Source organism: Stenella coeruleoalba, assembly GCF_951394435.1.
Source record: "Stenella coeruleoalba genome assembly, chromosome: 15".
Classification (NCBI taxonomy): Eukaryota; Metazoa; Chordata; class Mammalia; order Artiodactyla; family Delphinidae; genus Stenella; species Stenella coeruleoalba.
In genome coordinates, this window is record NC_137161.1 from 77855604 (window position 1) to 77870749 (window position 15146).

At 53.3% G+C, this 15146-nt stretch overlaps 2 protein-coding genes across 3 annotated transcripts in view; both read left to right on the plus strand.

The window, feature by feature from the left end:
* The window catches only part of CASTOR2 (cytosolic arginine sensor for mTORC1 subunit 2), a 58995-nt gene that overhangs the window by 11442 nt on the left and 32407 nt on the right, over positions 1-15146 (plus strand). The gene's annotated exons all lie outside the window — the stretch shown is intronic.
* LOC307197999 (small ribosomal subunit protein eS26-like) lies at positions 7915-8392 on the plus strand (the record flags this gene model as incomplete). Its single annotated transcript, XM_079944588.1, has 1 exon — positions 7915-8392. The coding sequence occupies exon 1, from the start codon at positions 7919-7921 to the stop codon at positions 8390-8392; it is 474 nt and encodes a 157-aa protein (XP_079800714.1). The 5' UTR covers positions 7915-7918.

Here is a 15146-nt window from a genome sequence, read left to right on the forward strand (position 1 = left end):
CCTGTACTGCCGGCCTCGCTTGGGCACCAGCTGTGTTGTTAAAACGCCCCGTAAAAAATCAAACCATTGGAAGGTTGCCCCGAGTTAATGCCCCGAGGAGCACTTGTTCTCAGAAGCCAGGACCCCTGAGTCCTCCTGCAGAATGAAGGTTCTTGCATCACCCCCACCCCTACCCCGCACACACACCTCTGTCCCATGAAGGCAGGTGTCCTCCGCAGACTCATCCCTTCACCCACCAAGGGCAGGGACCGGCCAAGGGGGATCCCCGTGGGAGCAGTTAGGTGCCTGTGAGGTCTGGAAGCCTGTGCCTCCAGCCTCCGAGGGCTTGTCTGCCACCCCAGGGGGAATCAAGCCCACGGGGCAGTGGCTCGGGAAGACAGAGGCTGCACCGTGGAGAGGGTTCATTCTTGCCTTCTGGGGTTTCCTTACACCTGGCGTGGATTCTTGGCCCTTGAGGCTTCCTTCATCTCCACTAGTTCCCAAGTGTGTCTCGATACCCATTCTGTGCCACATGCTGGCCCTTTGAGGGCTTGGACACCAACCCTGGACTCGTTGTGGACAGCACGGTGGGGAAGACGGCTCTCCAAGATCTTGATTACACTAATCTGGTGAGAGGAAAGTCCTCAAGGCTCGGGGGAGCTCGAGGTACAGGGGAGGAAGTACAGTTGAGTCCAGGTGGGTCGGGGAGGGCTTCCGGGAGAGGTGGCATTGAGCCAGGCTTGAAGCATTGAGGTAGAGAAGGGACTTCCAAGAAGGTGGCACAGCATGTGCAAAAGCACAGAGCCCTGGCCAGTGTGGCCCATGGTGAGCTGGAGCAGCGTGGGAGCTGGAGGGGATGGCCCTGTTATGAGGGGAGAGAGGGCTCTGTCCAGCCTCCTCGGTCGGAACCTGGTCACTGGTGTAATCCCAGGGCCGAAGAAGGCTCGTGGGAGAGGGGAGGGCAGGGCAGGTAAGGAAGAGGACAGCTGGGGGAAATGGCCCAGTGGAAAAGGAAATGAGAGAGAATGTGGTGTGGGAAATCTAGGCTAGCGAAATGCCACTTCTGGGTGTATACCCGAAAGGATTGGAAGCAGGGTCTCAAATATTTGTACACCCATGTTCACAGCAGCGTTATTCACAACAACAAAAACATGGAAGCAACCCAAGTATCCATTGACTGATGAACTGATAAGCAAAATGTGGTGTATGCGTACAGTAGAATACTGTTCAGCCTTAAAAAGGAAGGAAATTCTGACACCTGCTACAACACGGATGAACCTTGGGGACTGAGTGGTATAAGCCAGTCACAAAGGATAAATACTGTACAAATTCATAGAGACAGAAAGTAGAATGGTGACGCACAGGGGCTGGTGATGGGGAGAATGGGGAGTTATCGTTTAATAGAGACAGAGTTTCAGTTTTACAAGACGAAAAGAGTTATGGGGATGGGTGGTGGTGAGGGTTGCACAACAGTGTAAATGTAGTTAATACCACTGAGCTGTATACCTTAAAGTCATTAAGATGGTAAGTTTTTTGTGTATTTAATATAATAAAATGCATGCTGAACAACAGACAACAAATCCAGGCTAGTGAGAATGAGAAGAAAGTTGAGAGGTGGAGGTGTTGCAGGGTGTCACGGGGGTGTGGAGAGGATTGTCACTGACAGAGCATGAGTCTTGATGGATCTGAGTTTGAACCCTCACTGTGCCGCCTGTATTAGTCAGCTTGCGCTGCAATAACAAAATACCACAGCCTGGGTGGCTTAAACAACAGAAATTTATTTCTCAGTTTTGGAAGTTGGTAATCCAAGATTAGGACGCCAGTAGATTCACTTCCTGATGAGGGCTCTCTTCTTGGCTTGCAGATGGCCGCCTTCTCCCTGTGCCCTCACATGGTCTTTTCTCGGTGCAGGTGCATGGACAGAGAAAGCAAGCGATATCTCTCTCTTCCTCTCTTAGGGCACTAGCCCCATCACGGGGCCCCATCCTCATGACCTTATCCAAACCTAATCACCTCCCAGAGTCCCCACCTCCAAATACCATCCCATCGGGGGTTAGGCCTTCAACATATGAATTTGTGGCGGACACAGACATTCAGTCCATATGCCCCATTTGGAGTCATTTCACTTCAGTAAGTCTCAGTTTTCATATCTGGAAAGTGCTGATGAGCCTCTGGAGTCCTGTTGGAGCCTCATGTGCTCTTGTGCATCCAATGCCTGGCCTCTAGGAGTTGCTCATCAGGCCTTGGCTGTCATCAGCTAGGCTTCCCTGAGCATCTGCCATTCTCCATAACTCCTCGATGTCCCCAGATGGTCTGGGGCTCTGGGAGATGCTCATTTCCCCCCTTGCAGGCTGTGCTTTGGGCCTCTCTGACTGGGTCTGGTGCTGGGGTCTCTAAGCAGGAGGGTGAGCACAGACCAGGTCTCAGGAAGGCTTAGGTGGGCTGTTTGTCTTCACATTGAGGCTGGAGATCTTGGGATACCTTCCCCATTCTTTGTTTACCCACCCCTGAAGGACCTAGGCTTACTTGGGTAGTGGGGGCGGTGACCAAGCAGCTTCTAGCTGGAGAGAATGCAGAGTGCCAGGGTCTGCTTTAAGATGACAGGTCACCTGGCTTCTTAGGTGGGTCAGGGTCAGGCCCCCTCCCAAACAGAGGGTTGCAGGTGGGCAAGAGAGGTTGTACCCCAGCCTGGGGGAGGCAGGGAGCCCCATCATCCTCTGATCCTCCTCCATTCTTGTGGCATCAGGCTATGTCTGGGCTGTCGCCTGGGTCCTGGGCAGGAAGGAGGAGAGGATTGTGACTGCCAGGGTCACAGCACAAGTGAACAGCAGGGCTGGGGTTTGATCCCCGGGATAGTCTGGCCCCCAACGCCATGACCCTGGCCATGACACCCTCCTTCCTGCACCCTCTCAGTGGCCCTTGCTGGCATGCCACTCTTACCTGGCTCCCCTGCCTTGGCAGTCCACCTTGGCCCTATCGCCTCCTTGCCTCTGTTTTTTTTTTCCTTCGTTTTAAATGTTTGGATAGATAGCAAATTCACAATTTATTAGAATTCCAAAGTTACACAAAGGTGCCCAGTAAAAGCTTCCTCCCACCCTTGTTCTTCAGCCAACCAATTCCCGCCCCCACGGACAAGGAGATCAGTGGGGATCTCAGTGATATTTCCTGTGTGTGCGTGTGTATATATATGTGTGTGTGTGTGTGTGTGTGTGTGTGTGTGTGTGTGTGTGTGTGTGTGTATGCAAATACGCATATGTAGTATTTTCTCTCTCTCTCTCTTTTTTTTTTTAACATAAATTGGTGTTAAACCTTGCTCACTATTCCCATTCTGCACCGTGGTATTCTTCAGCTGAAGTTCGTCTTAGTGGTGATTCACATCCTTCATTTTAACTGTTGCACAGTTTCCCAAGGACCAGGTGACCATCATATCTTTAAACTTACTCCACAGGTGGACCTTTGTTCCCAACCTTTTTTGTCAGTATTTACAATTAATGCCATAACGTGTAACTTGGGGCACGGGCCTTATTTTTCATGCGTGAGAATATGCCTACAGGCAAATGCCTAGAAGCAGAACCCGGGGTCAGAGCACGTGTGTTGGAAAAGTCCTCACGTAGTGGCTGCGGGAAGGGGTTCCCATTGACAGCCCTGTCTGGGGGTCCTGGGCCTGCTTCCCACCACCTCACCACCCAGTGTGTCATCAGACAGCCCGGTAGGTAAAGGACCCCTCTACGTCCCCTTCCATTCTGGGGGTGTGTGTTTATGCACATACATGCCGGCCCTGAGGCATTTGCTTGTCTGCTTGTTCGGGGCCCTCTGTCACCGTTCATCTTGTTTCCCCCAGCCAGCTCACAGGACCCCAGTGGGCTGTGGCAGGTCTTAAGCCTTTCACCTCCAGAGCACCCAGCCTCTAGTCGGCCCACCATAGTTAAAGCCCTGATTTTATTTGCTCTCATATCAGGGTATTTGCCCATCTCTGTGGCCAGCTCCCCCGCTCTCCCCCTCCATGTGCAGGTGAAGACATCTGTCTGCAAGGCCCTGGGGCCCAGGTAGCCACACCTACATTCAAGCATCCCGAGTGTGCCCAGCCCTTGAAGCTGAGTCCACACCTCCAGGGGCTGCCCCCTCACAGGTCCAGAGCTCTCTCACCTCCACAAATGTTGGAAACTGGCCCAGGTCCCAGCACGCCCAGGCCTTTCCACCTTCCTGCCAGATTTAGCTGATGGAGAGGCTCCAGGCTCTGGGAGCAGCTGGGCCTGAGCAGTGCCCTCCCTGGGGCTTCACAGCTGTCCCAGAGGTAAAGTGTGCCAGACCCCATAAAGATACCCACCCGCCCCAGGGCAGTGGGTAGGCAGCTTCTGGCCCCTGTTGCCCTCAGAGAGCTCTGGAAGAGCCTTCTTGCCGCTGCCAAAGATGCAGCAAGAAGCTCACCCCCCTCCTGTGCAGGTGGAGGATGCTATCATCACAGAGGCCCAGGCCTACCCGCTTACCAGTCACATGTAGCATGTTCTGCCCACTTAACTCACGGCCTTTGGTGGAGTGTTAGCCTTTCCAGTCCTCAGTTTCTTCATCTGCAAAATGGGGTGATAACACTGACTTGGCCAGCTCATCAGAAATTCCTTTTAACATCGTTATGTTCTGATTACTTGAACGGCACTGTCTCCCTTTCTCTCCCTCCACGACTTTGGCAAATTGGATGTGGCCCTGGGATATAGGCCACAGCCAAGTGAGAATTTTAATAAAAGTGAAATATTTGGCCCAGAGCCCATGGAAGGCCCTTGGGGCCTGGCCCTTCTCATTGTGGGGCAGGGCCACTAGACTGTCATTGAGCTGCTCCAGGCAGCTCAGAGAGGTAATGACAGGTACAAACCCAGCAAAAGAAAACACCGCATCCCCCAGGAGAGGTTGGGTAATAAGGAGCTGACAGTGGGTGCCTGTGTTGATTTTCGGCCCATCCTGACTCTGGGAAGTTGGTGTCACCATCAGCCAGGAGTGCAGGACAACGCGACAGCTTGGGCCGGGGCTTCCCTTGCAGGCATGTCTCAGCCATAGCTGGACCCCCAGGCCAGGCACACTTTGGAGGCAGCAGGGGCTGACGACCCCTGTCCAGGAAGTAAGCATAGCTCTGCTGCTGACTGAGCCTGCCCCAGCCTGGGACAGCTAGGGAGAGTAGACCGACCAGAGGGTTCTTTGCCCCAGGGCAGGTAGGTGCAGGGCTGGAGTCTGGCCACAAAGCGGTCCCTTCCAGCCCTCTCCTGCCCCAGCCTAAGGTCTGGGACGGCACCATTTGGGTGTAAGCGCTGCCCTCCCTGGTGGAGAATGTTAGCACACTGAATATCTAGTTCTCGGCCACTCTGGGCTGGACCCAGCCTGACATCTTTAGTTCAGCTCTTTTATTTCATGGATTTGGAACTGAGTCCATAAAGGAGAGGACTTGCCAAGGCACGTGGCGGTCACGCTGATTCCCCCAGGTGCAGACAGGCCCTGGGGAGCTAGGCTGTGGCTCAGCTCAGAGCCCCTTCCCTTCAGCTTGGGAACCATTCTGTACCGTTTCTCATGGGCTTATGTTCATTGCAGCCCTTTTCCCATCATCTCTGGTCATTTGTCCAGTTGTTTCACGAGTCTCTTCTCAGTAGCCGGCAGTGTCTTTAAGGGTATTGTGGACTGAATGTTTGTGTCCCCCCAAAACTCATATGCTAAAGCCCTAACCCCTAGTGGGAATGTATTTGGAGATGGGCCTTTAGGAAGTAATTAAAAGAGGTCATAACGGTGGGGCCCTGATCCAATAGGATTAGTGTCCTTAGGAGAAGAGGCACCAGAGAGCTCGCTTGCTTTCTCCCCACGTGTGCACAGAAGGAAGGCCAGGCAAGGATGCAGCCTTCATCAAGCCAGGAGGGAGCCCTCTCCAGAAACGCTGCCAGCACTCCGTTCTACTTCCATCCTCCAGAACTGTGAGAAAATAAACTTCTGTTGCTTAAGGCCCCCAGTGCTTTGTTCTGGCAGCCCTGGCGGTTGTTGCCCTATGTGTCCCCCATGCCACCCTAGCCCTCCTGGACTGCTGAGATTGAGGACCAGTGGAAAAAGCCCTGACAAGACTGTCCCAAAGCCTCAGTGAGCCCATCTTGGTAACGGGAGGGTGAAGAGAGAGGCAGGTAGGTCAGGTACTTGTGGGCACAATAGCAATTTTCCTGCCCTTTCTCCCTGGCTCAAGGTTGAGCTCATTAAAAGAGCTAAGTGTCGGGAATTCCGTGGTGGTCCAGTGGTTAGGACTGTGCGCTATCACCAGGTTCGATCCCTGGTCTGGGAACTAAGATCCTGCAAGCTGTGCAGCGTAACCAAAAAAAAAAACCAAAAACAAACAAAAAAAAGAGCTAAATGTCAGTGCTAAACATTTTACCCCCTGAGCTAAGTGAACAACCGGGGGGCTTTTCCTGGGGGAAAGTAGTGGTAAACTCGAGACCCTGCCTCATGCCAGCAGCTAGTCCTTCACTCCTGAGGACCTCAGTGAGGTTCCGGACATCATGGAGACAGATGGAATCTGGACCTGGAATGGTCCCAGGGCCTGTGGCTTGGGGGGTTAACCGCAGCCGAATGACCTGGAGCTGCAGGCCCCAGAGGCGACGTGGACATTGTTTCAGGTGTTGGGGGGTTAACCGCAGCCGAATGACCTGGAGCTGCAGGCCACGGAGGCGATGTGGACATTGTTTCAGGTGGAGGCTGCTTGCTCTTGAATGAGTGATGGGTAGAAAAGTTCTAGAACTGTACTGTCCAAGTTGGTAGCCTCTAGTTCACATTTAATTGATATGAACTCTAGCTAAGTTCATATTAATTAAAATCAAGTCAGATTTTTTTAAGAATTCAATTCTTTAGCCACACTAGTCTCATTTCATAGCACTCAGTAGCCACACGTGGCTGATGGCTAACCCAACTGGACAACGCAGGTGTAGACCATTTTCATCATTCCAGGAAGCTCTCCTGGATAGCACTGTTCTAGGTTTGTTTGGACTCAGTAGAGAGAATGCCAGGTTCATTTCAACAATGGCTGTCCTGACTTAGGGTTGGGCGGAGTGGGGTCGCACCTGGCTGTATGTGCCACCCTTTGCAGGCAGATGCCGGGGGTACACCCCGTGGGCTCCTGGTCAGAGCAGTCGGGTACGCTGTAGTGGGGTGTGGTTGAACCTAGGCTGGCCTGGCCAGCAGGAATTGGCTCCGTCTGGGGATCTCAGGGCTCCTTTCTGACATCCTAGCCGCCCCCACACTTAGCTCTGCTTCAGCTTTCTGCTCCGGCGCCACCACCTCCAGGGTGCCCTCCCTGAGCCCCAGACCCCCAGCACTCCCTCGCTTGCCCTTCTCTGCTTATTCCCTGCATCCACCCCGCTTATGTAAACACATCATCACGTCTGCATCCCCAGCTAGCGCAGCGCTGGGCCCGTGGAACTGCGGTGGACAGGGCAGCGGCTTGGCGAAGCTGGAGCCGCAGTCCTTCCGACGTAGGCCCTGTGTTCTGACTCTGGGGGTGACAAGGCACCAGCCCAAAGCACGGGGAGACGCAGGGCATGCCCAGGGTCACCCAGCTTGCTAGGAGTCGAGGCTGAACAGGCCCAGCTGGAGGTGCTGAAGCCCCGTTGGAGCAGGGAGCAGCTGAGATGCCCAGGTCAGCATCCAGAGCGGGCAGGTGGTCACAGGCCATCTTCTGCTTCACCTGGTTTACATGTCGCTTAACCTACTCCTGACCCCACCTCAGAGGCAGCCCAGTGAGCTCTAAGGGGTCCCAGGGGCCGTTAGCTCGGGACCTCGCCACCTTACTCCAGGCACCGATCCCATGAGTGGTCACACACACAGACACCCCTTCATCCAGGAAATTGACTGCCCCTCAATCCCAAGACATTTGAGAACTTCAGGGGGACTAGGAAGGGAAAAATGGGGAATCTGTAGGCCAGACATGTGTTCTTTGGCCCACGCGGTGTGTTTTTTGAAAAGTACACCAACATTTAGCTCTCTCCTCCTCGCTTCCAAGATGACCAAGAAAAGAAGGAATAACGGTCGTGCCAAAAAGGGCCGCGGCCTCATGCAGCCTGTTCGCTGCACCAGCTGTGCCCGACGCATGCCCGAGGACGAGGCCATTAAGGAGTTCGTCATTCGGAACATCGTAGAGGCCGCAGCTGTCAGGGACATTTCCGAAGCGAGGGTTTTCTGTGCCTGTGTGCTTCCCAAGCTGTGTGTGAACCTGCATTACTGCATGAGTTGTGCCGTTCACTGCACGGTAGTCAGGAGTCATTCTCGGGAAGCCCGGAAGGACCGAACACCTCCACCCCGATTTAGGCCTGCGGGTGCTGCCCCACAACCTCCGCCAAAGCCCATGGAAGGAGCTAAGTCCTTAAAGACTGAAGCATACTGTCCCCTGGAAAGAAAATAAAGTGGAAATTATACTTAAAAAAAAAATAGGGACTTCCCTCATGGCGCAGTGGTTAAGAATCCGCCTGCCAATGCAGGGGACACGGTTCAAGCCCTGGTCCGGGAAGATCCCACATGCTGCGGAGCAGCTAAGCCCGTGCGCCACAACTACTGAGCCTGTGCTCTAGAGCCCGTGAGCCACAACTACTGAGCCCACGTGGCACAACTACTGAAGCCCGCGTGCCTAGAGCCTGTGCTCCGCAGCAAGAGAAGCCACCACAGTGAGAAGCCTGCGCACCGCAACGAAGAGTAGCTCCCGCTCACTGCAAGTAGAGAAAGCCTGCGCGCAGCAACGAAGACCTGATGCAGCCCAAAATAAATTTAAAAAGCACACCAACATTTAAATATTGAGAGAGATCACCAAAATCTGGATTTCCAGCTTTTCTGGAAAAATTGGAAAATCTTGCAACCCAGGGCCCACGTTTAACAGTACATCGGAGCTGAGTGGCAGCTGCCCCTCTTTGGTAGGAAAGGAGCCGCCGCCCCCGCCCCCAGGCAGCCTCAGTCCCTTCCATACCCTGGTGTCCCCCACCGCCCCACCTCCACTGAGACCAGGTACCAGGCCCATTTGTCATCGTGCTGTTACTGGCCTGTTTCTTGGGTACAGAAAAATATGTCTCTGCTATTCTGCCCCAAAAGTGCTAGGAAGAAAAAGAGGCTGAGAGGGCCATGGGCTTCTTGGTACAAGTGAAGAATGTTCCTGGGTATGGAATATGCAAAGCGTGTCTGACCCCTGGTTCTCTTCACCTGAGTATCTTGCACACCTTTGAGCTGTAACCCCCTGTTAAGGCATTTCCAAGCTCTTCCTTGATGTCCTCCTCCCATCCTCCATCCACCCCCTTTGGTTTCTTGTCCCTGAAACCCCTGCAGAAACACATGTGCGTCTGTGTCCGACTCCCTATCTTGGGGGGCTCGGCTGACACTGCTGACTTGGTAAAGGTGGTAGCAGCTGAGCAGACCTCCTCTTGGGGCTCCTGACCGTCCTCCCAGGCTCCCAGCTGGAGGGACACAGGGGCCAGGGGTCTGATTGGGCAGGCTCACGGGCTTCGGTTTCTGGGTCCTGCATCCCCTGGGCGGCCCCCCGGTGGTCCACGGTGAATGGAGTATGAAGCCAGCTCCCCCCCACCTAAGAGAAGATGGGACTCAAGCAGATACAGAGAGGCAGGTGCAGAGATAGAACAGCGAGATTGCCAGTGAGATGTGGGAACTGCTCTCCATGCAGCCAAAGTGAGCTGCTTAAGACACAGACCCTCAAACATTTCAAAGCCTTCTTTTTCCTTTTTTTTAATGGACCTCAGGTGCACAGAACGCAATTACTCATGATCCTTGTTCTGTGACATACTTATCGATCCTAGCTTTCAAGTTACGTTTGTTTATTGTTTGAATAAGAATACCCCCCACTGCGACCATGACATGATGGTAACTGCTGTCCACCCACACTTATCTTTCCCTTGACTTTTACAAACAGTTTTGTCCTGTGTATACACCTGACAAGGGCATCTGACTGTATTTTCTGGGGCTTGCCTTTTTCCACTCAACGATGTATTACAAAGTATAGATGATATTCCATGTTTCCCTGGCTGTACACAATTGGACCAGAGCGCCGTAGAATATTTCTCTTCCGCGAGTTAGGGGTCTTTCCTTCTGGGGTCCGCTGCGTCTGCTGCTTCCCCTGCCTGGATCTCATCCTCTCTGAGCCCTTCCCAGACACCCCATCCAAAGGAAACCCTCACAGCTGCTCTGTTTTTAAAAAAAAAACAAAAAACAAAAAAAAAAAACAAACCCTCCTTGGGGACTTCCCCGGCAGTCCAGTGGTTAAGACTCAGAGCTTCCAATGCAGGGGGCGCAGGTTCGATCCCTGGTTGGGGAACTAAGATCCCACATGCCTCGGGGTGCGGCCAAAAAGTTAAAAAAAATTTTTTTTTCTTTTTAAATAAATAAATAAGACGCTTCCTTGTTCCACAGCCCTTCCCGCAGTCAAACTATGGTAATGCTTGGTGTGCTTGTTTTTGCCTGGCCCCATGTCAGCGGGGTCCTTCCCCATCTCAGCAGATGCTTGACTGCTGGTGCTCTAGGACCCACCCCGTGGAGAGGGTGGGACTCAGGCGCGCTTGGGTGGGAGTTCTTGGGGGCAAACCTGAGCTGCTTTTGTGGAATTACGGGAATTTGGGGCAGAGGAAGCCAGCCAGGAAATCTTTTTTTTTTTAATAGGATGTTTATAGCAGCTTTATTCATAATAGCCAAAAACTGGAAACAACCAAATGTCATCAACAAGAGAAGGGATAAGTTAAACTATATTATAATACATTATAAATATATATAAACGTACACATATATTCAGCAATAAAAGTGGCTACAAAACGACGTAAAGTAAAACAGATGAATCTCAAAAACAATACACTGAACAAAAGAGGCCAGACACAAGATAGTACACACCGTATGACCTCACGGCTGTGAGGCACACAAGCCGGCAAATGATCTGTGATGATAGAAACTGGCACAGGGGTTGCCTCTGGGTGGTCTTAGGGACCCACAGGCAAGGGACAGAAGGCTTTCTGCAGTGATGGGAATGTTCCATATCTTTTTTTTTTAATTGGAGTATAGTTGATTTACAGTGTCGTGTTAGTTTCAGGTGTACAGCAAAGTGAATCAGTTATACATATATCCACTCTTTTTTTTTTTTTAGATTCTTTTCCCATATAGGCCATTACTGAGTATTGAGTAGCGTTTCCTGTACTATACAGTAGGCCCTTATTATCTATTTTATATATAGTAGGGTGGATGTCATTCCCAATGTCCCAGTTTTTCCCTCTCGATTGGGGTGGTGGCTAAATGGGAGTATACAATTGTCAGAATTCGTCTGACGGTACACCTAAAATCTGCACATTTCATTATGGTAAATTATGCCATAGTTCAGAGAAAGGCTTTGAGTAAAAAAAAAAAAAAAAAAAAATTACCTGTACGAAACTGTGCTCCAGGCCCAGGTTGACCTCATTAGAAACATTTGTCGCCTAAAGCGATGAGTGCCATTGAGGAGCTGCTCGGCCCTGGCCCAGTGAGGGGGGGGGGGGTGTCACCAAGGGGACTTTTTTTTTTTTTTGGCAACACCACGTGGCATGCGGGATCTTAGTTCCCTGATCAGGGATCGAACCTGTGTCCCCTGCAGTGGAAGCGTGGAGTCTTAACCACTGGACCTCCAGGGAAGTCCCAAAAGGGATGTCTTAGAGTCCTTTTCCCCATCCATCTTCAGGTCACCCCCTCACTGCCTCTGCCCCCTCAAACCTTTGTTCTGAGGACCCTAGAGGTACACCCTGGCATGTGAGCCATGTAGAAAGGCAAGAACTTGAACCTTTGGCCTCCACCCAGCCTGCCCTCTGGGATTTTTCTTCTCTGGTAGTGAAGTAGCAGCCACGTGGGGCGGGCACAGATCTTATGCGTGTGGCTCTGTGAATTCCCCCAGACTGACCACACCTGGGGAACCAGCTCCCAGGAAAAACCCATAGAGAACGTTCCCAGGATCCTGGAAGTCTCCCCACTACCCCCTTCTGGTCACCACTCCCCTCTCCTGCCCTCTCACCTGTCTTCTGTCGCCTCTGTGTGATTCTGCCCATTTTCGAAGCATTGTTGGTGCCCAAACTGGGACAGTCCAGGCAAACCAACAGGTCGTTCCCGTCCATCACCTCCCTGCTGGCATTGCGGTGAACGGGTACTATTGGAACCAGCTTAAACCCCCGGCCCTGGGTCCTGACATTCAGGGAGCAGTGGTGCTTCTGGTTTAGGGAGCAGTGTGCTCCATGGGGTGTAACAGGTGTTCTCAGTCTTGTCTCGGAGAGCCCAGAAGTGCCAGGCCCACAGCGGCCGGGGGGGTCTGCAGGCATAGAGATAGCAGAGCCGGGTATGAGGCAGCCCCAGGAGCAGCAAGCAGGGGCTCCTTAAAGGGACACTGCCTTGCAGCTAGGCCCCCGCCCAGGGTGGTCCCCCCCCCCAGCACTTGGTGGCGGATGTGCCACGCTCAAGCCCCTGGTTAGGCAGCTTGCCAGCGACCTCTCCCGGCCAGGAAGGCCCAGGCATCCGGCAAGGGAGGCTGGCCCCCGGCCACTCTGGTTTTCCAACTTCAGCTGTGCACCCACCCTCAGCAGGCCCCCTCGGTACTTTTCAGGGTTCACCAGGTGAGTGCAATGTGTAGCCAAGGTTGAGAACCAGTGCTTTCAGCAAACAGCTGAGGTTTATGCAGCGTTTTAGCCCGTAAGCCCTGTTCTCACTGTGCGAAGAGGTGATGATCCTACTGGGCTCCTTTCCTGCCATTTTCCCAGCTGGAGCAAACATCCCTGCGTCTCTGAAGGGCAGAATTAAGACTAGCTGGGTATCGGTTATTAAAGAGGCCACCTTGATAGAGGTTTCTAGAAATAAGCTACCCCAGGATGGAATGAATTGCTGCGCAAAGGAGTGAGCTCCCCCTCCCCAGAGGTATGCAAATGGAGGCTCGGTCTCCGGGATCCCCTTACCGAAGGAGGCAGCACACAGTGGCCTTCCCAGCCTGATTCTGTACCTGTGCTCCATCTTCCTGTCTGAGTGATTCCAGGAAGATCCCTCCCCCCGCCCATTGCAGTTTTAATGGGGAACTTGTGGTAAATGATTCCACCAATTAAACCAACCCTCGCAAATCTCTTCCCTCTGCTAATTTATCTGGTTTGTAAATCTGAAATCTCAGCGTGGATCTGCTGGACGAGTTTACCTGGAAAGGGCCCTCCTCCTCTCCCCCCTCTGTCTCCCCCTCCCCCTCCTGGCTTAAGGTCCACAGGGCTCTGAGCGGCCCGGGCTCCTTGCCCAGGATGCCCAGGAGAGGCCCCTGTGAGGGCCTCGCTCTGCTGGGTTCGGAATCCGAGAGTAAACAGATCGAGTGTCAGCCAGGCTGCCCATAACAGGCAGCCACAGCCATTGAAAATGAGAACTGTACTCAGATGACTCAGCCTTCGGCCCCAGGGTCAGGGCAGCCCCAGGCCCTGGCTCTGCCCTGGTGGTCGGCTGTCGACCACGCCCAAGGGGAACAGCAGTGGGTTTTGAGAGTCGACTGGTGTGTGATTCCGTTTTGTCCCATCAGGATGAGGGCACGCGCAGCAGCCTTGGTTGTCTGGCGGGTCACTGTCTTCAGTTTCCTTATCTGTGAAATGGGCATCAACACTTCCTGTCTTAGTGGGCAGATGTGAGACATGAGTCTGAGACCAGTCCAGCCGGCATAGGCAGAGAAGTGCGAGTCTGAGGCTTGGGGAGAAAGCCTGGGCCACAGGGGCTGGGACCCTGGGAGGGAGAGAATTGGCAGAGAGGGTGTAATGAGAGAAGAGCACTGGGGAGGCTTGGAAGAGAAGACACTGCAGGAAGCAAAAGGAGAGTGTCGATACTGGAAGACCCTGCTGTGGTCGGTATAAGTGTCCAGGCTGAGGCCTTGGCCCACCATGAAAGGTCCAAGGACAGGAGGGTGTGAGGGAAGAGGCCATCAGCTTTGGCTGGTGGAGGTCACTGGTGAGCTGAGGAGGATCCATTGGAGGGTTGAGTCAGGCCAGCGGCAGTGGCTGGAGGACTGGTGGTGGCGGAGGGAAGAAGGTGATGGGCACGAGGGAGCCTTTTTTTAGGACGGAGGAAACTTGAGCCTGTTTGTCACCAAGACAAGGAAGCCAAGTATGAGATTCCTGAGGAAGAGGCGCCAGTGGGAACAGAGGCTTAAAGATAGGTTGCCACAGTGGTACCGTTTTTCTGAGGCCAGAGAAAGGGGATGAGATGGATGGAAAGGCAGAGATGTTTTGAGAGGGCGGCCTAAGTCTTAGGAACTTGGAAATGCAGGTTGGAGTGCAGAGCGTGGGCATGGGGAGACGAGGGAGACGGAGGGTTGAGCTGCTCCCGAGAGGGGTGGAGGGACAAGATCCAGGCCCTGGGGGATTTCCAAGCTGGAGGTCAGTGCTGATGGGGGGCCATCTAAGGATGGAGTCGGCCAAGGGGCCCACCCAGGACACCCTGCCCCCGAGCCAGCAGCAGACGGTACAGAATTGGAGGGGCCACAGGAGGTGAGAGAGGCACAGAGTGACCTGGGAGCTGAGGCATCTCAGAGTTGCCAGGCAACAGGATGGCAGCTCCATCCAGGCAGTAACTCAGTGTGGGTCCAAAGTCTTATAATGGCGAATCTTCTGGGGACCGTTGGTTCCCAATTAATAGTGTCAGGAGCTTGGTGGGGCGGGGCTGGGGGGACGAGGACCACAGATTGCTTTAGGGTCGGGTCTTTTGATTATTGTTTTCAGCCTGCTGACCGAACATCCTTGGAGGGTGTGTGTGTGTGTGTGTGTGTGTGTGTGTGTGTGTGTGAGTGTGTGTGTGTGTGTGTGTGTGTGTGTGTGTGTCTCTGTGTGTGTCTCTGTGTGTGTGTGTCTGTGTGTGTGTCTGTGTGTGTCTCCTCAGCTGCAGTATGAGGAACAGGGGAGGTTGAATAAGCTTCCAGTTCCAGAGAAAACCAGGGGAACATGAGGGCCATTATCCGAACTGAAAGGAGAGAAAGAAACCAGTGCTGCTGGATCAGCCGTTCGTGCTTTTATCTACAGAGGGATGCCGACCTCGAACCCTGGCCCCGTGATCGGTGGGGTTATCCCCCTGTTTATGAGAGAGGACACAGGCTCAGGGGCTGCATAAATGTCTAAGGCCACCAGGGCTTACCAAAGGGGAAAGGTAAT